The 24,029-nt window shown below is 37.8% G+C and overlaps 3 protein-coding genes across 4 annotated transcripts in view; 1 reads left to right on the top strand and 2 right to left on the bottom strand.

The window, feature by feature from the left end:
• Moap1 (modulator of apoptosis 1) overlaps positions 1-4,245 on the bottom strand; it is a 15,457-nt gene extending 11,212 nt beyond the window's left edge. The window contains exon 1 of the mRNA XM_058577689.1: positions 4,115-4,245. The gene's annotated coding sequence lies outside the window, so the exon portion shown is untranslated. The remainder of the gene's footprint in view (positions 1-4,114) is intronic.
• On the bottom strand, positions 1,322-4,384 carry Gon7 (GON7 subunit of KEOPS complex). Its single transcript, XM_046440608.1, has 2 exons — positions 4,115-4,384; positions 1,322-2,112 (listed from the first exon to the last, which is right to left on the bottom strand). The coding sequence occupies exons 1-2, from the start codon at positions 4,314-4,316 to the stop codon at positions 2,018-2,020; spliced, it is 297 nt and encodes a 98-aa protein (XP_046296564.1). The 5' UTR covers positions 4,317-4,384; the 3' UTR covers positions 1,322-2,017.
• Positions 4,334-24,029, top strand: Ubr7 (ubiquitin protein ligase E3 component n-recognin 7). Of its 2 annotated transcripts, none has more exons than XM_046440602.2 (11): positions 4,334-4,721; positions 6,618-6,751; positions 7,346-7,406; positions 10,318-10,413; positions 12,903-12,956; positions 13,169-13,274; positions 15,236-15,390; positions 15,547-15,696; positions 16,421-16,583; positions 18,704-18,765; positions 21,816-24,029. In XM_046440602.2, the coding sequence occupies exons 1-11, from the start codon at positions 4,572-4,574 to the stop codon at positions 21,906-21,908; spliced, it is 1,224 nt and encodes a 407-aa protein (XP_046296558.1). In that variant the 5' UTR covers positions 4,334-4,571; the 3' UTR covers positions 21,909-24,029. The 2 variants fall into 2 exon arrangements, with proteins under 2 accessions (XP_046296558.1, XP_046296557.1); XM_046440601.2 differs by having other exon boundaries at positions 15,182-15,390.

Raw genomic sequence — 24,029 nt, 5'->3', positions numbered from 1 at the left:
GCCCCTGAGAGAGGAGGCACTGGATTCAATACCCAGTATGGATAGATAAATAATAGTCCTTCCCAAGGAAAAGTAAAAAACGATCCTCTGGAGGAAATTAAACTAAAAACTGAAACCTGATGGATGAGAAAAGCAAAACAAAGTCATAGCCCAGGAGGGAGGGGATGCATTAATTTACTTCCATACTTTTTCCCCCCAAATAAATTTTTCTTCCTAGGTAATTAAAAAAAAGGGGGGGGTATACTTAATGTTGTAATGCTATCTATAGCCAAGCAACCACAACCTATTATAAAAGAATGAAGGTTCCTGGCTACAGAATTCTATTCCTTAAAATAAATATTGCTTAAGCCTTGCTTTTAGAAAAGACCTTTTGCAAACACTCGATAATTAGAAAATTATCTACGTATAGTGTCAAGTATATTTAGGAAGGACTATTTTCTTGTACAAAAGTAAAATTGGAGTTGTTCTGCTTGCCCCTGGTTAATGTTTGTACCATTAGAAGGCGATAAGATTAGAAAATTAGACAGGGCATTTCCTCTACATTAGTCCTTTAAACATCCTTTTGGTCAAACACATGGCTCACTTATGAAGAAAAAAGTATTAGAATTAGAATCAGTATACAACTAATTAAAAGATCAAAACTATAACCAAGAACTTTAAAACACTGGACCACAGTACAAATGCTGTTTTGAAGTTTCTTCATAAACACTAAATGAAGGAGGAAACAAAAAATTCAGCTATCAGTTTAACCATATAATACCAACTATATGTTTTTTTCTTTAAGGACCATAAATGGTAGTATTAAGATGTAGTATTATAATAAATCAGTTGAATATTAGAAATATTATCATAAATTAAGATAATTTCTGACCATTTATAACCTTTTCTAGTGGCACTGTTTTGATTACATTAAGAGTACTTAGTGGAAGGCTAATGTTCCAAGTAAAATATTTTAAGGATATGAAGTGCATAAAAATTGAGTGTTTTTAATAGCATGTACTGTTAGGGTATAGCTTTCAGAATATGCAACTGGGAAAGTACAATGATAATATCATTTAAATTAACTGATAATAAAAGTGATTCATGAAATATGATTAATAATTTAATATTTTATCATCTTAAAACAAAAATCTAACCAAATGCAACCCAGCTCTGCCATTGGTTAGCTCTGTAAACAGAGGCAAATAACTATTTTGAGAGTTCAGTTTACCTCTAAAATAAGTCATATTATTTGTAAGGTTATTTCCAATTCTAAAATTCTATGACTACTACTTGATTTCTTTGCATTTTAGCTATCTAAAGTAATCAGGAAAGATGGACGGTAAATTAAAAATGCTTTTATTCCACTGATAAGCATAAACACACACACATACACATATATTTTAGGAATATATATATTTTAAAGTTTCAACATTTCTTTGTTAAGTAAAGCCAAAGTATGGCTACAAGTGGAGAGGAAATAGCTAAGTTACAGTCAACAAAACTGGTTTACTTAGGTCTTATATTTGTACTTGTACATATACCATATTATAGCACAAAAACATCCCCCATCTTGTGTCTCGAGCTTCCAGATAAGTCAGAAGATTAATTCACCCTGAGTGGGATCATCTCTGGCTGTCTATATAAGGGCTATATAGATGGAGAATTCAACATTTCCTTAGTACTACTCTCCATGTCCTTCTTTCAAAGGTGTAGACATCACACAATTTAAACTCAATGGCTATTTTAAGAACAAAACAATGTTGAAAAATTCAGTTGCCATGTTGGAGGAATTTATACATTCTTAAGTATTCTATTTCTTTTCTATGGCTTGGAATTTCTCACCCAAGAAAACAGACTTCATTCATAAACATTTATTATATCTTTCTCTGCTAGAAACAGAAGCAAGTTTTCTCTCTGACAAACTTGTCACAGGGGAACAAATTAAATGCTTTCCCAAAATGGAGCATAAGTCTTCCTTAATATCAGTGTATCATAACTGATGTAGCAGCAGTCTTTAAAATTTCATAAGTTATAGCTAAGAAGGCAGTTTTGGCCGTTTTGCAGATGGTCCATCTGAGTTAGTTCTTTTATCAATGTTATTTTCATCTTCTGCATCATCTTCACCATCACCTTTTAAAATAAATATTTGTTGTATGACATGTTCAGTGGGTTGAAAGAAATATAGAAGTTAAATGGTCAAAATGAGACCATTTCACTTTAGGGATTATTAAAACCACACTTATTTTAGATTTTTAAAAAGACTTCAGGGGAATTTAATATTTAAAACCTCTCCTTTGGGGCTGGGGATGTGGCTCAAGCGGTAGTGCACTCGCTTGGCATGCGTGCGGCCCGAGTTCTATCCTCAGCACCACATACAAAGATGTTGGGTCTGCCGAAAACTAAAAAAAAAAATTAAATGTTAAAAATTCTCTCTCTCTAAAAAAAAAACAAAAAACAAAAAAACCAAAAACCTCTCTTTTGGATCACTTTCTTTTTTGGAGATATAATTTCTTTAACATAAAAATTCACTGTTTCTTTTTGGTACTGGAGATTGAACCCAGGGCACTTATCCACTGAGCCACATCCCCAGCCCTTTTTGTATTTTTCAATTTAGAATCAGGGTCTCACTGAGTTTAGGGCCTTGCTAAATTGCTGAGGCTGGCTTTGAACTCCTGCCTCAGCCTCCGGAGCCACTGGTATTACAGGTCTGAACTACCACGCCCAGCTGGCTCTTTTTTAAAGTGAATGATTCTGGGGTTTCCAGTACATTCACTTGAAATTAACATCGCTAATTCTGGAATACTGCCATCATCCCCAAAAGGAACTCTATATTCATTAGCAGTCACTTTTCATTCCACTCAACCCATGCAACTACTAATCCACCTTCTCTATGGATTTTCCTACTCTGGACATTTCCTATAAATGGAATCATACAATATGTGGCCTTTTGTGTCTGATTTTGATTTATTGTCTTCAAGATTCATTCCTGTTGTAGCATGTATCAATACTACTTTTTAAAAAAAAAAAAAATGCCAAATAACCACATTTTGCTTCTGCACTAATGGATTCAGGGACATCTGTGTTGTTTTCATTTTTTAGCTACTATAAATAATGCTGCTAAGATTCTGAGTGAGTTTTTGTTTAAACATGTTTCCAGTTCTCTTAGGAGGACTAACAGTGACACTACTGGTTCACATGTTAACTTTTTAGTTTTTGAGGAACTGCCAAACTGTTGTAGGTGGAAACATCATTTTATAGTTCCACCAACAATGTACAAGTTGTTCACATCCTAGACACTTTTTATTGCTCTTTTTAACAGCCAGCATCCACATCATCAAGATGGAAACAAAATGGAAAGGAAAAGTACAGTTCAATTTCTTCTATGAGAAGAGTAAATATCTAGTTCTTAGGTATTTTGTTTGTCTTTAATAACTCAGGACAGTCAAAAATGGAATGATCTTTTTTTGTATTCTCATTTAAGATTTCTTTCTTTTAAATGAACACAGTTAAAAGTTCATGGTTCTGCTTTCAAAATATCACCTATGAAACTGGTATATAGGAAAGGAGTTTCTGAGGTTGAAGACTGGTTAAAATGAAATCGGCCCCACTCGTCGGAACCTGCTCCTACTGTAATAAATTGCACTTTCAGACACGTCTGTAATTTCACACCTGGCAAACTCCATTGTCGTTTCCAACACCCAGCTCATAAGTCGTGGCCACTCTAGGGACGCCTTGCTTGGATCTCTCGGCTTGCAGGAGTTAGAGGGTCCCAGAGTCACAATTTTTCACTCGTTCACGACCGTGTCAGCCTGCCTCATCCCACTGATTCCCAAGGGCAGGAACTGAGTCGTATTCACCTCATTCTTTCCGGACCTCAGCCCAGACCCACCCTGCTGGGCACAGAGCAGTGGGCGTTCAGCACGGTTTTTGCGATATAAATGAACAGTCGGGAAAACGCTGGGGCAGAAACGGCTTGGACACACTGGGCAGCGAGTGCCCACACTTTCAGAAGCAACTTCCCGCCCGCCCAGACTCACTTTCCACAACTCCGCCACTCACAGGGCGGCCCCAGCCGACGTTCCCGGGTCCCCGCCCCGCCCTCCTGTGGCTCCAGCACCTTCTCAGAGCTCACCGTCCAACGTATCGTCTGGGGCCACGCGGCCCTGCGCTTCCTGCTGTACCAAGGGACCAAAGAAGTCGGATACCAGCTCCTTCATCTGGGTCACACCCGACAACAGGTTCTGAAGAGAGTCGGCGTCTCCGGTCCCGTCACAGAGTACCCGCAGTCGCTGCTGCTCCCCGTCGGGGCCAACGTACTCTCCCGAAAGCTCCATGGCGACCGCTGAGCTTTAAGAACGCGCCACAGAAAAGCGCCGCCCGGAAGCGGAAACCAGCCCGCGGCCCCGCGCGGGCGGGAGCCGCTAGAGGAATGACTTCCGTTTGTCGGAAACTGCTCCTCCCACTTCCTTCGCCTTCCTTCTTTGGGATTGGTTCCTGACACTCAGGCCCCGCCTCCTCCGCTACGCCCCTCGCGGCCGCTTTTCCCGCCTCCGCCAGGGCCGAGCTGGGACCCCGGGTGACAGTTGAGGATGGCTGGTGCTGAGGGGAACGCTGGACGGCAGTCGGAGCTGGAGCCTGTGGTGTCGCTGGTCGACGTACTTGAGGAGGACGAGGAGCTGGAGAACGAGGCGTGCGCCGTCCTGGGCGGCAGCGACTCCGAGAAGTGCTCCTACTCGCAGGTGGGCTCTCAGCCCGGGCCCCGTCTTCACCCGCGGCTCCCGCTGAACCTTCTCTCTCCGGCGGCGTTTTCTCTTCCCCCCCCCCCCCCTTGCCGCGGTCGACCCCTCTGCGCTGGTCCGGGCCGCCATTCGTCTTGAGCTTCACAGCCCAGGCTGCCCTTCTATCCTCAGCCTTCCCTGGGCCCCTTTCCTCAGCAGGGCCTTCCAACTTCTGTCTTCCCCGTCCGGCTTCGGCGCTCGAGCGGCTGCTCTGTCCTTCCTCTCCAGTCCCTCCTTGCTGGCCTTGGTGCTCTTCACGAAACCGTACGCACGACCTCTCAAATCCACACATCTTTCTCCTACTTTTCCCATCCGTAGAGTGTTGGCTTATTAGGGGTCGAAGGGGAGGTTCAAAGTAGAGAGAGCGAATCCTGCATTTGAAAATCTCCCTGTGTGGGATGCGCTCATTGACTGCACTGCGATAGTTTAAGAGCTTACTAGTACTTTCTTTTCTTTCTTCCTTTCCTTTTTTTCTTTTTTCGAGAAACAAAGCAAGCACCCTATTCCCTGTCTGCAGTCTCACTTTCCTCCCACTGGAAACAGACCAGAACCAGAAAAGCAGGTGGCCCTAACAAGGGAGGGGAGGGGAGGAGAGAAACGTTTGGAAGATGTTGTGTACAAGAGTTTGAGGGGGTGTGATGTAGTGTTTATGACTCATCCTTATTTTTAGGTACAAAAAACGAAGAAGGGTGAGTAGGAAGAAAAAGAGCAAGGATTAAAAATTGGTAGGAGAAGGATTATTTAGGCCTGAGTTTAGAGGAACATGGGGGAATGAGGGGAGAGACTTGCAGTTATTTTGTAATATAGACTGAAGTCATAATTTGACAGTTGTCATCATTGGCCAGGTTGAGTTTACACTGTAAATGGCTAGATTGTTGAATACACCTGGTATGCAGAGATAGTCCCAGATGTTGGCTGGTATATAAAATCTTTGGCCACTAATAAAACAACTTTTTCCTTGATTAAAAAAAAAAAAAAGGTCCACAATCTATATATAAGCTATTTTTGAAATGTAGTCAGTTTTATCAAATGGACATCCGTAAAATTTTCGTATTGTAGTTAAACATGGATATTTGCATGAATCATATGTATAGGTTTTGAAAAAAGTCAACACATGCATGTACCCACCCACCACCCAGAGCAAGAAATAGAATATTACTGGCATCCCAGAGCCCCCTTGTATGTCTCCCTTCTTCTTAGAGGAGGGTAACCCTTAGCAAGATTTCCAAAGTTTTGCTGTTTTTCCTTCAGTTTTTTGTTTTGGAACATTTTTAAGTTATAGAAAAGATAAAAGAATAGTACTATGAACACCTGCATGCCTTTTACATGTATTCACTTTTTAACATTTTATCATGTTTATCTTTCTCCTTTATATATAATATGCTTTTTTTGAGTCACTTGAAAATCAGCTGCACATGTCGTGACACTGCACTTCTAAATACTTCAGCATGCATCAAAGGGGGGATTCTTTTCTCTTTGATGGAATTTCACACATTTCCCCAAAATTAAAGTGTGATATTGCATACATAGACCTGCACACCTTTACCTGCATCTTCATATGTTAAACTGATTAAGCAGACCAATTTATTCACAGCTGATTGGCAAATTTCAGCTTCTTATCTCTTGAAGATAAAACTGTATGAAAACAAAATTAGCATATATATATATATATATATATATATGAAATGCAGCAGCATTTTGGTACCCTGTTGTATAAAAATTTTAAGTAGTCTCAGTGTTTTTTACAGGAAGATCTTGACCACAAACATTCCGATTTTAATTATTTCTGAGATCTTAGTATTAATGAACTGTGCTGTTTCATTAACTTATTCTCTTCTGTTTTGGGCTGTCTTTTAGGGCTCAGTAAAGAGACAGGCACTCTATGCCTGTAGTACCTGTACCCCAGAGGGAGAAGAACCAGCAGGAATTTGTCTAGCTTGCAGTTATGAATGTCATGGTAGTCATAAACTATTTGAGCTGTACACAAAAAGGTAAACAGAATGCTGAAAGTTTTCTGAGTATTTAGATTATTTACCAGATACAGTTTTTCTTAACTTTGCTTTTTCATTCAAAGTAATTCTTCACTGTTGAAATTTAATGTAATTGTTTTACATAAGTGGAAGAGAATGGTTTTTCTATAGGACCTTTAAAATATAATTATGGTACGAAATCAAATTACTCATCCTTTTCTGACATTATTTGTGTGTGTGTGTGCGTGTGCGTGCGTGCGTGCACACCCCACATAAATATTTGTCTTTTTCATTTTGTTTTGAGATGAGATATTGCTGTATTTTCAGGGATGGTCCCAAACTCCTTGGCTCTGTCAGTCCTGCCTCAGCCTTCCTAGTAACTGGGACTACACCCAGTTGTCTTTATAATAGTAATTTTAGAATTATAAATCCTTTTATTGTTATATGCTTGGGGAAGTTCCAAATCAGATACATGTTCAGCAATCAAGTCATTTTTTAGATCCTAGAAATGAGTTTAAAGGGTTAAAATGAGTCAAAAGGCTACAATTCGAGTTTAAGGAATACTTCATTAGTCTTAAAAGAAAAATAAAATTTGCTTTTCCTTCTTTTTTCCAGAAATTTTCGTTGCGATTGTGGAAACAGCAAGTTTAAAAATTTGGAATGCAAATTATTTCCTGTAAGTAAGCAACCTAACTACATACAAATGCATTTAAAGGAACTGAGGTCAATATTTACCAGAGTGGGTAAAAACCAAATGTATATTTCATTTCTTACTTTGTTAGAAAAAATTGCCTGTTCAGAGACTATAATATAGACTATAATTGATATAACATTCTGTAGGGAAATTTTGTGTGTGTGTGTGTGTGTGTGTGTGTGTGTGGTGTTGGAAATTGAACCCAAGGCCTTGTTCATGCAAAGCAAGCACTCTACCAACTGAGCTATATCCCTAGCCTTAGGGAAATTTTTTGTATAGTGACTCAGGTTTATTTATTTTCCACATCTTTTTATTGGTGCATTATAGTTGTACATATTGGTGGGATTTATTGTTACATATTTGGACATGCACACAATATAACAATATAATATGGACAATATCATTGCCCTGCATTTCTCCCCTCCTTCCCTGTCTTCCACCCTTTGGTCCCTTTTTGTTTTTGATCTCCCTTTGATTTTTAGGAAATCCACCCCCACCTTTTGTTTTCCCTCTAGCTTATACATGTGAAAGAAAACATACCCCTTTAACCTGAGTTTGACTTACATGTTTAACATGGTGGTCTCTAGTTCCATCCATTTTCCTGCAAATGACATAATTTCATTTTTATTTATGGCTGAGTAAAACTCCATTGTGTATGTGTACCACAGTTTCTTTATCTATTCATCCATTGGTGGTCACCTAGTCTGGTTTCATAGTTTGGACGTTGTGAATTGTGCTGTATCGTATGTGTATATCACTGCAGTAAGATGGCTTCAATTCTTCAGAGTAAATACTGAGAAGTGAGCCAGTTGAGGTAGTGCATGCCTGTAATCCTGGTGGTTTGGGAGGCTGAAGCAGGAGGATTGCAAGTTCAGAGGCAGCCTTGGCAAAAAAGAGAGGCATTAAGCAACTCAGCAATACCCTATCTCTAAATAAAATAAAAAATAGGGTTAAGGATGTGGCTCACTGGTTGAGTGCCCTGAGTTTAATCCCCAGTACCAAAAATACTGACACATGGTATAGCTGGGTCATGTGGTCATTCCATGCCTACTCTTTTGAGGCATCCTCATACTGATTTGCATATTGGTTGTACTAATTTATAGTTCCATCAATGGTGTAAAAGTGTTCCTTTTCTTCTACATCCTCTCCAGCATTTATTATTATTGCATTTATTATTCTTGATGACTGCCATTTTGACTGGTATGGGATGAAATCTCAATGTAGTTTTGATTTGCATTTCCCTAATTGCTAATAATGTTGAACATTTTTTCATATATTGTTAGCTATTTGTATTTCTTTTTCTTTTGCTTTTTTTTTTGAGAAGTGTCTGTTTATTTGACAATTTATTAATTGGGTTATTTGATTTTTTTTTATGTAAAGTTTCTTTAGCTCTTTATATATTCTAGATATTAATCCTCTGTCAGAAGAGTAGCTGGCAAAGATTTTTTTCCTGTGAGTTTTCACATTTCTGATTATCTCCTTTGCTGTACCAGAAGCTTTTTAATTTAATGCTGTCCCATTTATTAACTCTTGGCCTTATTTCCAGAGCTTTAGAGGGGTCCTTTTGAGAAAGTCATTGCCTGTGACTAAAAGCTGGAGTGTTGACCCTATGTTTTCTTCTAGGAGTTGCATAGTTTCTGGTCTAATTCCTAGGTCTTTCATCCATTTTGAGTTGATTTTTATGCAGGTTAAGACATAAGTGTCTATTTTCATTCTTCTACATATGGATAATCAGTTTTCCCAGCCTCAATTGTTTAAAAGGCTGTCTTTTCTCCATTGTGTGTTTTTGGCACCTTTGTCAAGGATCAGATGAGGGTAGATGTGTGGGTTTGCCCTGTGTATTCTCTTCTGTACCATTGGCTGTGTGTCTGTTTCTATGCTATTGTTGTTGCTATTGCAGCTTTTGTTGCTATTGCTCTGTAGAATAATTTGAAGTAAGGTATTGTGATGCCTGACGTGGTTTTTTTTTGCCTTAAGATTGCTTTGGATATTCTGGGTCTTTTATTCTTCCATATTTTCTAGTTCTGTGAAGAATGTCATTAGTATTTTTATGAGGATTGCATTGAATTTGTATTTTGCTTTTGATGGTATGAACATTTTAACAATGTCAATTCTGCATGTTTGTTTTGTTGGTTATGCTTATCCTCTGAGGCTTTTGAAGCAAAGAATATAACTTTTAAACTGAATAAATCAAATGGTAATAATGGGGGCTAGGTCCACATAGCACTTTTCACTGAACTTTGGCTAATAAATACTATACTAAAATCATAACTTTTAGTGAAATAATAGAGGTAAATAAAATGTAGGGAATGTGACTTATTCCATCATAATTGCCCAAACTGTCATGTTTTTCACATTCCTTTGTAGGTTAGTTCTAGGCAATTTCTTTGCCTCTTAATATTTTTTAGTGTCCAGTAGAGTTTTGATTTTATTTGTTTATTTAGCTGTGATTCTGAGGATTCAAGCCAGGGCCACATACATGCCAGGCAAGTGCTCTACTACTAAGCCACAACCCCAGTCCTCTTTGCCTGTCAGTTAGCTATTGGCTATTCACAACTGTGCTTAAAGAAGTACACTGAAATTCTAGGCAATGGTGGTTCACACAGGTTGATAATTATATTTGTGAATAACTTTTGTCTTCATTTTATTGAAAACAATTTCCCCAATTGCTACAGAAAGGATACAAAAAAAATTTATTTTTTTCCCAGATCTGGGAAATAGTATCTCTAGTAGGAGTGAATTTTCTTCAGACTTTGAAAGTTTAAGACTAGCTTCTAGGAGAAAGATATTTAATGCAGAAATTTATCGAATGCATAAATTTTATGATGCATGAAATTATCCTTAAAATTAAGTCATACTGTATACTGAAATTAATATTAATATTATCTTTCAGGACAAAGCAAAGGTAAATTCTTGTAATAAGTACAATGACAACTTTTTTGGATTATACTGCATTTGCAAGAGACCATATCCTGATCCTGAAGATGAGGTAAGAAAATTGGAGGTTAAAACCTGGGATTGTATCATCTCTAGCCTTAATTCCTTATCCTCGTGTCATATCTGGGGCTCTAGAACCCTGTAGGAGGCATTTTAGGATGCTCAAGGATTCTGATTTATCTGTTTTTATGAATGTGGATTGGATCTGTAACTGGTACTGCTCTCAAATATTATTCTCATTGTTATATCATGATTATGAAATATTGGAGGGGACTCTCTGAAGTCCAGAATTTATTCCCTTTCTCTCCCTTTCCTGCTGGTTGATCCCTTCCCCAACACTTACTGGGAAATGATCTTCAACTTCTTGCCTTCCTTAAAGGAAAGAAATGTGTACAAACTGTATTCCTGTGCTTTTCACCTCCAAGGCATAACCTGTTAACACTTTAGTGTATATATATATGTTCAAGTCTTTTTCTGTACACATGAAAGTGTTCAAATGAGTTTGTGTTTCAATGTGTAGTTTCCTTTTAACAAAAGTGAAAATTCTGCCTCACATGCCTATAATCCCAGCAACTTGGGAAGATGAGGCAGAAGAATTACAAGTGCCAACCTCAGCATCTTAGCGAGGCCCTAAGCAACTTAGCAAGACTTCGTCTCAAAAATTTTTTAAGTGGGCTAGGGATGTAGCTCAGTGATAAAGAGTACCTAGGTTCAATCCCAGCCCCCCCCTCCAAAAAAAAAATTCTGTATATTCACTTCTGCAACTTTTTAGTATATCATAGACATGTTAAGCAATACAAATTTCCCTCATTTGCAGTGTATCCCATGGTTTGAAATAAGTTAGTTAATCTGTTAATTAACCCAACTGTTCTTCTATAGCAGAATGGTGTTGTCTAATTTTTCACTATTACTAAGAAGGCTACAGTGAACATCCTTACACAGTAATGTATCTGAGTATGCTCCTTCAGGTATTTATATGGAATGGATATGTAGAAATAGGCTTGATTAGTCAAAGGGTTTTTGTATTTAAAATTGTGATCACATCTGGTAAAATGGTTCAGCCACCAATGATATATGATAGCATTTTTTCTCCCAGCACTCTAATTGATCCTATTTTATTACCAGTTCTTTAAATTTTGACATACTAATAAAGGAAGAATAGTGTCTTTCGAAATTTTTTCTTTCCCTGATTATGAGTGAGGTTATGCATCTTTTCATGATTTTACTGGACATTTGTAATAATCTTTTGAATTGTCCTTTCATAACTTTAGCCCACATTTTGATTGGGTTGTGTTTTTTGTTTTGTGTATTGGCTGATTTGACGGAGTGCTTTTTATCGTTAGAGAAATGGCTTTCTGCCTCCTTCCTTGCATTTTAATTATCTTAAAATATTAAGCCAGGTGCAGTGGCACACACTTGTAATCCCAGCAGCTCTGGAGGCTAAGACGGGAGGATCACAAGTTCAAAGCCAGCCTCAGCAAAAGTGAGGTGCTAAGCAACTCAGTAAGACCCTGTCTCTAAATAAAATACAAAATAGGGCTGTGGATGTGGCTCTGCGGTTGAGTGTCCCTGAGTTCAATCCCCAGTATCTTTAAAAGAAAAAAAAAAAAAAGAATATTAATTATTGAATCAAAATAGAGGAAGAAATTAAAGATATTTTTGAGTTTGAGTTAATAAAATTAAAACCTTAAAACTAGATATTTTGAGGTATGGGGTAAAGTGTTACTTATAACACTGTTGAATCAAAAGACAAGATGATGAATAAGCAGGCAAAAAAAAATTGCTTTGTTGATTTTATGTATGTGTGTGTGCATGTGCAGACATGCAGTTGCTTTTCCTTCTTTAAGAAAACCACGGTAAAAGGACAAAACAAAAATGTGTATGGTCAGTCCAGAATTTTTAGTAACTAAAAATTAGGAAGTTAATTAGTAAATATGAAAGTCTGGGAATAAAAGGAAACTCATCCTCCAAATAGTCTGCCCTTTGGTATATAATTTTCCTAATGCAGCCATTTAATTTATTCAAATAGAGAAGTTGTCGGTATTACCAAAGATTGTGACATTTACTTTCCAGTTTCCTTGATAGCATATTGTGGCAAAAAGTCCCAGTTGTCATATTCTACTTTGGTCAATTCACAGGTTTATATATAAAAGGAGAATGCCCTTCAATTTATAAAGTTTAATGAGAATCCTATATTAAAGTAGTTCATGTGAAAGAGCTTTGATAATTTTATACATTTTCAAAAAATATCTCACATATCTCAGTGTAATCCTTTGCAACATCAGCTCATATATAATGAATTTACTTGTCTGCTGGCTACTATTACATAGATAGGGGTCTCACAGAGTTGGTGGAGATTTTTTTCTCTGCAGTACTGGGGATGGAGTTCAGGACTGGTGCAGGCTAAGCAAGCATTTTACCACTGAGCCACATCCTCAGTCCCCAGAATTATTTAATTTTTAATTTGCTGTGTGCCAGATTTACTTCCATGTCCCAGAATTCAGGATAATCATTAACAAGCAAACTATTTTTTTGTATTAGGTTCCAGATGAGATGATCCAGTGTGTAGTCTGTGAAGACTGGTTTCATGGAAGGGTAAGGAAAATTTTCACCTTTTAAAGGCATTATCTCCACAAAATGTTAGAGGCTTTTCCTTTCAAATTGTTTTATTTTACATTACAATTACTCTTTTAAAAATAAGCTTACAGAGATATGGTGAGTGTGCTATTGCAATATTTGTTTATAAAATGATGGGCATTTTAGGTAGTTCGATCACAAGGAAAATATTTTGTTTTGTGTATCTGCAGCATCTTGGTGCCATTCCCCCTGAGAGTGGGGATTTCCAAGAGATGGTGTGCCAGGCTTGTATGAAACGTTGTTCTTTCCTGTGGGCTTATGCTGCACAGTTGGCAGGTAGGTGTCTTTGTGAAACTGGTATGACACAAAACTTGTGCTTGTGAAATGTGTATGTTCAGTCCAGAATTTTTAGTAACTATTTTGGACACTGAAGTACAGAAAACAGTATAAGATATGATTCTTCTCCATAAAATCCTTGTAGATTGGTTGGGAGACTACCACGAACAAGTGAACCTAGATGGTATGTTGCACCTATGCATGAGATTAGAATTGGAAAAAATTAAGGAGGCAGATTTTGAATGGACTTTTAAAAAATAGAACTAAAATATATCATTAAATGTCAGACATGCTATTGGTTGGGTAGGGGTGATGTCTTAGTCCTTTTGGGATATTATAACAAATACAGTAGACTAGGTAACTTATCAGCAATAGAAATTTATTGCTCACAGTTCTGGATACAGGTGAGTCAAGATCAAAGTGCCAGAGATTTGGTGTTTGGTGTGTGCTTATTTCCTCGCATAGTGGGAAAGGCACACAGTAAAAGATTTATATGATTGAAGAAAAACGAGAATATCTTAGGCATCTTTTTAAGGGTGCCAACTCCATACCTCCTGACATAATTGTCTTATGAAGGCTTTGCCTCTTTTTAAATTTTTTATTTTTAATTTTTGGACAGAATCGCAATAAAATGCTGAGGCTAGCCTCAAACTAGTGATCCTTCTGCTTTACCCTCCCAAGTCACTGGGATTACAGGCATGTGCCACCATGCCTGGCTTCTGCCTCTTAATATTGCATTAGAGATTAGATTTTAACATGCGGATTTTGGAAAGATGAACATTCAGACCAAAGCAGATGATAATACAGTTTGTTATCTAGTACTTTTGTTATAGACTAAGATATCGAGTCACATCAGCAATGAATGGTGTTAGGGTGTTAAATATCTTATTGATAATGAACTTTATTTATTTATGTGGAGCTGGGGATTAAACCCACAGCCTTGTGCATGCTAGGCAAGTGCTCCATCACCAAAGCACATCCCCACCCCTTTTTCTTTAAGATGGCAATTCTTCATAGTGTTTGCTGCTCCAGCCTCTTAATTTCTTGCCCTTCTCACCTTTGAGGACTATTTTACCATACAATCCACAAGCAGCATAGCTACATCTAAAATCTCATCCTATGTTTTTGATTTGCCTCTAAGTTCTTAAACTTCATGCTCCCTCTTTCTTTTATGCCCTTTCTGAATATGTCTCTCACATTCCTCAGACAGGGGCCCTCTCTGTATTTCTCATTCATGAGGTTTTCTTAATTTTCCCCTTCTCTCTCCATTTCTTTATGACTTCATGTGCTTTTAAATTGAAATGCCATCATCCTCATGAATTCCTCACCATTTCTCTTCTCTCCTGCATAGTATTTCTGCTTTATACCTGTTCTTTTTATTTCCTCCTCACATTAGAGAAAAACTGATGTTTTTACTAAAACTACCCTTCTTCTATTTGTATTTGCAGTTAAATCTCTTCGTACTCCTTCATTTCTTTCTCTTTTTTTTTGTGTTTTTTTTTTTTTTTAGTTGTCAATGGGTCTTTATTTTATTTATATGTGGTACTGATAATTGAACCGAGTGCCTCACACATGCTAGGCAAGTGTTGTACCATTGAGCTATGCCCCAGCCCCCCCCCCCCCCCCCCCGCACTGCTTCATTTCTTGAATTGTCCCATCTCTCTTTAACATTTTTAGCATATTCTTTTCTTCTTTGCACATTGAGTGCTTAAATTATTTGGATTAGGTAAGTGTAATCTAAAGAAGTTTGGTGTTTCCTTTCTTGCTATTCCAGAGACTAAGATTGAATGTTCTTCTTTTCCAGATTCTAAAATATTTTTAAATCAGATTCAGTGACTTCCATTGTCTGATAGGTCTGTGGGGTGTATATGGTTTTTATTTATTAATTTTTCTCATTGAATCCACAGTAAGTAAAATATCTGCTGAGGATGATGGTTTAATGCTAAATGTTGATCGAGTAGGTGATCAGGAAGTTATCAAACCTGGAAATGGAGATCACCAAGATAGTACCCTCAAAGAGGAGGTTCCAGAACCTGGAAAGGATGCTGTCAAAGATCCTAAGGCAGAGCAGAAAAATGAACCATGTACCAGCTCTACTTCTGAATGTGATCTCCAGGTAATGTATGAAGTACAAGCCATAAAAAATAAAATTTAGACAACATTAATTCTGTAAGCTCTATAGCTTTGGATTTCTTTGCCTAAAGAAATCCTTCTACAAAAATAGAAACTATGAAAACTATGATAAATACTTCAAAACTCAGTTTTATTTTAGACAGTGGTTAAGAATCAAAGCCTCAACTCAGAATCACAATCTGGCTGCAAACTTCAGGAGCTTAAAGCTAAGCAGTTTATAAAGAGAGATGCTGCCACCTATTGGCCTTTGAACTGGCGTAGCAAGTTGTGCACCTGCCAAGACTGTATGGTGAGTATTTGATTAAATTTAATGTTTATATGTTTTGTGTGCCGAAATATGTTTTTATGGAATTGTAGGAATATAGAAGACTTTCAGTTTTTATTTCTGTTAAGTAAATTTATAAAATCATACTTGTCTGAATCCTTGTAGGAAAAATAATAATTATGCAGTACTTTTTATTTACTTACCTCAATTTTAGTGGAAAATAGCTAATATCTTTTTTTATATAATAAAGTTGCTTGGAAACATAAATTGCTTGAAAGTTGTAATAAATCAGGAATTTCTACATAAAAATTTCGTAGATGATATACAACATCCCCTGGGAAGTGGAGAGATTTCTGAAAAAGATTTAGGCAAAAAGTTTAAATCCTTTAAGCAGCTCTGTGTTAAGATTTGCCAGGTACAGTGGTGCACACCTATAATCTCAGCAGCTCAGGAGGCTGAAGCAGGAAGATTGTAAATTCAAACAAAGCCAGCCTCAGCAATTTAGCGAGGCCCTACGCCACTCAGTGAGACCTGTCTCTAAGTAAAATATAAAAAAGGGCTGGGGATGTGGCTTAGTTTTAAGGACCCCTGGGTTCAATTCCTGGTACCAAAAAGAGAGTGGGGGCGGTTCAGATTTTTCTAGGCATTAATTTAAAAATAATAAATACATTTTTAGTAATTCTCATGAAATTGACTTTCTGAAAATGACACACAGTTTTAATGGGAGAACTGGTTTTATTTTTTAAAGAAAATGTATGGAGATCTAGATGTCCTGTTCCTGACAGATGAATATGACACAGTTTTGGCCTATGAAAACAAAGGCAAGATTGACCAGGCAACTGATAGGAGGGACCCTTTAATGGATACCCTTAACAGCATGAACAGAGTCCAACAAGTGGAACTCATTTGTGGTAAATACTGTTTATATGTATAAAATTTATAAAGTTCAAAAGTTTTTTTTTTTTTCATGATGTTAAAAAATATATAGGGGCTGGGGCTCAGTGGCAGAGGACTTATCTAGCATGAGTGAGGCACTGGGTTCAATTCTTAGCTCCAAATACAAAAATAAGGAAATAAAATAAAGGTATGCTATCCATCTACAACTACAGAAACATTTTTTAAAAAAGTGTAAAGAGGATAACCATTATATTTCTAATTTAAAGCTAAGAAAATTAAAATTTTGTGTTGTGTAGTAGGCCTTAGCTATAATTTCTTCATTTTAATATTGCTGAGTATTCAACTGCTCTGACCACTGATTCAGAGCTTCATATTAGAGTAATTACATGTTTGAGAAACTACTACGTGTACTGTTTTGATTAAGAGTAGATGTATGAATACAGAATAGAAAAATTTTCCACCAATTGAAATAATTTTCATTGAGCATTATGTCATTTTTTTTTTTTAAAGCAAAGTATGTCATCATTTTTTGTCAGTTCTTGAGGTTCCTTCAGAGGTTCATAGGAAACCACTAGAAGGAAAAATGTTTCTGAATCCTTAATTGTAGGCTTTTACGTCCCCCCCTCCCACTGGCCTCTTCCTCGTATGCCCAACTTACTTCCTTGTTTCTGTCCCAGCCAGTTTCCAGTTGGATGCCACCATCTTTGTGTCCCCACCCCCGTTTTTTTCAAATATCTTTTTAGTTATAGATGGACACAATACCTTTATTTTGTTTAATTTTTTTAATGTGGTGCTGGGATCAAACCCAGTGCCTCACACATGCTCAGCAAGTGCTCTACCACTGAGCCACGACTCCAGCCCCACCTTTGGGTCCCTTTTATAGCATTGATTACTTCTTTCTTTTATTTGTAACTGATTAGTTCCTTTTGCCTTTATTAGACTAAAAAAGTTTTCAATGATGGTGGCTGCATTTAAAAGATTTTTGTGGCCCTTGTGCTTGGCATGTAATAAAAACTGTTATTAAATTGGTGAATGGATTTTAATTTTTTTTTAATTTTTATTAGTTATTGATTAATTTTTATTTATTTATTTGTTTATACGTGGTGCTGAGAATTGAACTCAGTGCCTCATGCATGCTAGGCAAGCACTCTACCATTGAGCCACAACCCCAGCCCAGGGTTTTAAAATTTAATGTTTGATGAGTCCAGAGTTATTTCAAGTACTAGAATTTCAGAGAAATAGGAAATCCTTTTTAAAAAAATTCTTAACTGGCCAGGAGCAGTGGTACACCTTTAATCCCAGCAGCCCGAAGACTGAGTCAGGAGGATCATGAGTTCAAAGCCAGCATCAGCAACTTAGTAGGGCCCTAAGCAACTTAGTGAAACTCTGTCTCAAAGAAAGAAAGAAAAAAAAAACAAAAAACATAAAAAGGGCTGGGGATATGGCTCAGTGGTTAAGCTTCCTGGGTTCAATCCCCAGTGCCTGCCTCCCCGCCCCCCCCTCCCAAAAAAAATCTTAACTGACCTTTATGGTAGTGTGGATATTTATTTTATTCTTGTTTTTGTTTATGGGTTTTTTTGAGTTTGGTGGTAGTTGTTAAAGTATCCCAGATATCAGAATGATGATATTGAGGGCTGCGGATGTGTCTCAAGCAGTAGCGCGCTCGCCTGGCATGCACGTGGCGCTGGGTTCGATTCTCAGCACCACATACAAAAAGATGTTATGTCCGCCGAAATCTAAAAAATAAATATTAAAAAATTCTCTCTCTCTCTCTCTCTTTCTCTCTAAAAAAAAAAAAAAAAGAATGATGATATTGATAATGAAATTCAGAGTAAGTTTATATGCAGATTTCAGAGTTTGGTTTAAACTATTAACATACTCAACCATCAGTGACAAATAAATGTTATCTTTTAAAATAAGTAGTTTGGGCTGGGGTTATAGCTCAGCAGTAGAGTGCCTGCCTAGCACATCTGAGGCACTGGGTTTGATCCTCAGCACCACATAAAAAATAAATAAATAAATAAATAAAATAAAGGTTAAAAAAAAAAAAGAGGTCAGCTAAAAAGGAAATAAATTTTTAATTATCTAATTTCTAATTATCTAAATTTCAAATGTTTTTGTGGTTTTGGTTTAGAATACAATGACTTGAAGACCGAACTGAAAGATTACCTGAAGAGATTTGCTGATGAAGGCACGGTATGTTGAGTTTAAGGAATTTTAATCATAATTGTGTATATTTTACACTATTTATTTCCTTTTTATGATAAAAAATGAGGAGTAAAAATGGAGTACTTGAAAATTTAATGCAGAAACTATGGGATGTTGGCAGACTTTAAGGGGAATCAGTAAAGGGCAACAAGATACCAAGGGACCTGTTGGAGTCCTTACCAACCCCTAATGGCTGAAGGAATGAGAGGCAGGAACCTTCCCACAGAGTCTGGAGAAAGTAGCTGTAGCAGAGAAGGCCACTGGAGGAATCAGGGGATACTGACTGCTGATCCTATCTGAAGCGCATGTCCGTGGGAGGGAAAAATGATTGAGCACAAAAAAGTAAAACTAGACCCATAGTTTAGAGTAGAACTCTACCACTGGAGAAGAAAATTTCTTAGAAATACTTTACAGTCCTCTACTATTCATACATTTCTGACAGACACCTATCTTCCACAGACAAATGCAAAACAAAATTTAAATTTTCTCTGGAAGGTTGTCCTTCTGTACAGTTAAGCTGTGGCTCTGCTGTAGCCAGGGACATGGGTCTGATGAATGTTGCTTACTTCTGAACAGTTCTTGGACTCTATGTTTTCTCTATTGCACAGTCTCTCCTCTGGTTGTTGTGACTTCAGCTTCTTTCCTGCTATAACTAAGACTGTTCATGACTCCAGTGGAGGCTCTACCTCACTTGTGTAACCTCTGCACTTTATCAGATCTGAATCACAATGAGATACGTGATCTTTGCCCATTCACATTTGAAAACATTTTATTCAGTTTTTTAAATCTGATGTGATGACTTTAGAAGACAGAAAAATGTGATTTTTCAATTATTTCTCGACATTACTAACTATATCTTTACCAAAGAATGGGGAAAGTCTCAGGTTGTCATTACTGCTATCGTTGTCTTCAACCACAGGAAATGATGTTAGTATGATCTAGATGTTCTCTGATGATGGTGGAGTTTTATTTAATGTTTGTATCTGACTGTAAAACTTAACACTTAGAACTACAGATTTTCTGAGACAAAGCAGTAAAATGATTTACTGTTAAACCCCAATATTTCTTTGTTAGCATTTCTACTCTGTTGGCTGTGACCATTTTAGGACATCTAGAATCCAAACACTGCACCCTCTAATGGGATGCTTTGTGGTCTCCTGCCATGGTATGCAGACCAGAGCTACTTCTTCTTTCCACTGTTTAATGTTTATGACCCACAGTTCCTTCATTTTGAAACTTCCAAGTATTATATTTATTACTAGCATTTTTAAATATAGTTTCCCAAGCCATTTAGCTCAGTCCATTAGAGCCTTGAGCTATACTTACCTCAGGCTGTTTGGCTTTCTAAACCCTCAATTTCTTAGGGGTCAGCAGTTTTCCTTTTGTGGTTATGAATCTGGTGTATCAAGTACTGGTGTGTAGCCAAGTACTGACAAAGGTCTTTCATTTAAAGGACTAATAAGTATTCTACCCCAAGAAAGTTGTAAGCCAGCATTTCCATTCAGTCAGATCAGCCAAACTTGTCCCTGGAACAGAAGAAGGTTTACATTTTGTATGATTGACCCCCTCCCGCTGCTTCTTTCTCTTTCCCCTGTTGTTTGCTTTTGTTCACATTTTCTTTTTTTCTTTGCTCTTCCTGCCTCACCATCCTTCTTTCCCACTAATAATGTAATTAAAAATAAATGAACAAACTTGTCTCATGGTGATCCCTAGACAGCTTTCCATCATATCATCTGGCCTCTAGACTCCCTCTTGGGATGAGCAGGAACCTCTGGGTTGTCCCAGTTTGCTTTTTTATTTATTTAGTGCTTCTTTTATAAGCATCTTTATATAATGCTCTAAATCTCCTACTAAGGAGATAAATTTTTTATTTTTATTGCATAAAATGGATTTACAAAAAGTAGTGCTTCTAGTTTGTTGAACTTTTTTTAAACCCCAATAATTTTTCTGTTTATATAGCAAAACATCTTTAATTTGAGATTCTTGATAGGGAAAAGTGTTTTTTTGGTGTGTGTGGGTTTTGTTTTTTTCTTTGTTAAAATATTCTCCACTATTGGTAAAAAGAAAGCACAGATCTTAAGTTTTGTTTTCTGTGGGTGATTTGCAGAGCTGAAGGATATTTCTTTTTTCTTTTTTCTTTTTTTTTTTTTTTTTTTTTAATTTTTAGATGTTGATGAACCTTTATTTTGTTCATTTATTTGTGTGTGGTGCTGAGAATCAAGCCCAGTGCCTCACACATGCTAGGCAAGCGCTCTGCCACTGAGCCACAACCCTAGCCCCTGAAGGTCATTTCTAAAGGACAGCTTTGGTGGTGAGAGTATGCTGTGGTCCTAGTTTGGATGCTGGCTCTGCCACTTCTTTATAGCTTATCTCTGATAGCACTTACTATCTGCCCGGCCGGTTTTATAGGCATCATAGTTTATTTGACCTTCAGATGACCTTCTTAGGTAGGTGCTGTTTCTTTCTCATCTTATACAGGGAAGCTGAGGCAGGTGGTGGAAGCTAAACTTTGAACCCTTCTGCTGTGTGCCCTGTGTGACCTGAGTAGCTCAGCCTGGGGGGCCTTGTTGAACTCTTCCTCAGAATGTAGCTGGTATAGCTAATTACACATTCAGTGTAGAGACCCTGATTTACAGTGGCTCAACTTAGCATTAATGTATTAATTGCATTTTTATCTTAGGATACTTTCAACTTACAATGGGTTTATGCATATGTAACCCCATCATGAATCAAGGAGTATCTGCAATTTTCTTCTTTTGGTATTGGGGATTGAACCCAGGGGAACTTTACCGCTTAGCTACATCCCTAGCCCTTTTATTTTTTATTTTGAGAGGGGCTCTTTCCAAGTTGCTGAGGCTGGCCTCCAACTTGTGATCATTCTGCTTCAATCTCCTGAGTTGCTGGGATTATAGACATGCACCACTGTACCTGGCTTGTGATTCTTATCAATGTTTCACTTGTTTGTGAATGTTATAACCTTTTATTGCTGTTCTGTGATTTCTTAATCCTCTTTCTTAATCCTCACTTTTCATTAACAGGTTGTTAAGAGAGAGGACATTCAGCAGTTCTTTGAAGAATTTCAGTCAAAAAAGAGAAGAAGAGTGGAAGGAATGCAGTATTATTGCAGCTAGAGTGGAGTCAGAGCTTTCTCATTCAGGCCAATGAAAATGCCACTTACTGCTCCAGGAATAAATGAGGCCTACTTCATACTTGGTCCCCTTTCCATCCTCCTCTGTGGAGAGGCCTCCTGCGCCTCAGGCTCCCTTCCTCCTTGACTACGGTAGCCACAAGGGTTATGCTGACTTCACAGGCAGCAGCCTTCTTTATGACTTAGCTAAATACAGCTCATTCCACAGACTTCAGCTCTCTTGCCCCAGGATACCCAGGGTTTTCTGCGTATAAGTTTTAAGAAGTTTGATTTGGTTTTGAGGAAGCAATTGGTTTGTTTTTAAATGATTTGTTCTTTCACTCCTGAGTTGTGTGCACTTGGCTGCAGAGTTGTTGCCTTCTGGGACCTCCTCTGCAGGCAGCATGGAAGGTTCTCTTGCTGTCAGCAGAACCTCTCTAGGTCCCTCACCCCATGATCGTGGTGCCTTGGGTCAAAGCTTCCTCAAGTGTGGTCTGCCTTTTCCCCCACCTCCCTGTTTTCTGAGGTTGGGTCATGGCTCGAAAAGATCTTGGGACTTGTTTACTCTGGGCCCAGCCTCCAGAGCTGCCAGGACTGATGGTAACTTTTGGCTTGGATGTCTGTCTCAGGCAGGGAGATGAAGTGAGGGCAGGGTTGAGGAAGCAAACCTTTGTTACTAATTTTACTAATAAAGTGAAATTTTCCTTCACAATTCTACTGGCACTTAAATATTAGAATTTCAGTGCTGTAGTGCTCACAGGGCTTCATGGGGAAAGTCACCAGTACACTGGTCCCTTTTTGCTGCCTAGAAAATGACCGGGTATCACCCCTGTGAAATCTTGGTGGTTTACAAAGTCCTCTGGATTTCCTTATATTATCAGGGATATTCATAAGCATATATTAAAATGGACCTATTTTGATATTGTTCTGTTATTAAAATGTTATTAGAACTCTAATAAGTTATTTTTCCCCTTGAATCTGTGCTGAAGACAAGATATTGGCTGACTTGCAGTGAGCAGGGCGGTGATTGCCCTGTTTTGGAAGAGACAGACTGTGGAAGACTCCAAAAATGCCCTAGGCTACACGAGTGCTGAGTTTGTGTATTGAAGCATAACATCAACAGCCACTTTCCCTTGACTGTGGGATCTTCTTTTGAAGTTCCTTTAGAATGTTGTATAAAACCCTGTGTTTGAGGGAAAGGCCTTTCAGTTGGTAAGAACTTTCTTTATAGCCCTCAGTCCATACGGAAAACACCTTTTGATAAATATAGAGCCCTCAGTTGCCTCCTCCGGAGGAACAGTTTTTCCTGACAATAGATGACACACTTTGAGGTATCTTAGCAGGTGTCTTAGACTTTGGGGCCACACTTGTGTGTGAGTATTCCCTTTGTACCCAGTGGTTTTATGCAGGAGTAACCACCAATCCCTAGAAAAGGTGAAGGAGGCCCACAGACATGAAGGTCTCAGAGAAATGGTACAACTCATGTTCTTTGGCATTGAGCCTCCTAACTACAGATCCTCATGAAGACCAGTGTGTGGAGCCGAAGGTCCTATGACAACAGACGTTTGCCCTGAGTGGCCTTTTGAGGAGGGCTCAGTAAAAACTCAAGGTGTCTGCAGACAAGTGTTTCAAGTCTGAGGATGTTTTGAACCCCTTCTGCAAAATTGCACTAAGTATCATATTCTGAAAGTTTATATCTTCCTGAATGTCTGACTTAACCACCAGAAGCTCCTTATTCCTATGACAGTTCAGGACTGAGTCTCAGAGGTGATGTGTCACTGTGCAGCACAATAGTACAAACCACCCAGTGCTGAAGGGCTTGTTTTATGAAAGGTACTGCTCCTTCTTTTATTAACCAGAGAACCTCTTTTTTTACCTGTTGTTCACAACTAGTTTTCTTATTGACTGTATTGGACCGTCTCTAATTGTAGAGACTGATTTTGGCCAACATGTGGCAGTTGATATTAATGCATGTTTTATGCAAAACAAAAAATATGGTATTAGTTGCTTTTAAGGAATTCTGGCCTTGTATGTGCATTTTTGTAGAAATTGTTATTGGACTTATGATTACATACTTAACTTCAATCAGGTTTCTGTAAAATTTAAATAAAACCAATTCAAAATA

The sequence above is a fragment of the Marmota monax genome, unplaced genomic scaffold, assembly GCF_021218885.2.
Source record: "Marmota monax isolate L192 unplaced genomic scaffold, Marmota_monax_Labrador192_F-V1.1 WCK01_AAM20220418_F8-fsc00017, whole genome shotgun sequence".
NCBI classification, from domain to species: Eukaryota; Metazoa; Chordata; class Mammalia; order Rodentia; family Sciuridae; genus Marmota; species Marmota monax.
Note: the sequence above shows the minus strand (reverse complement) of the source record. Positions and strands in the feature narration are given on the sequence as shown.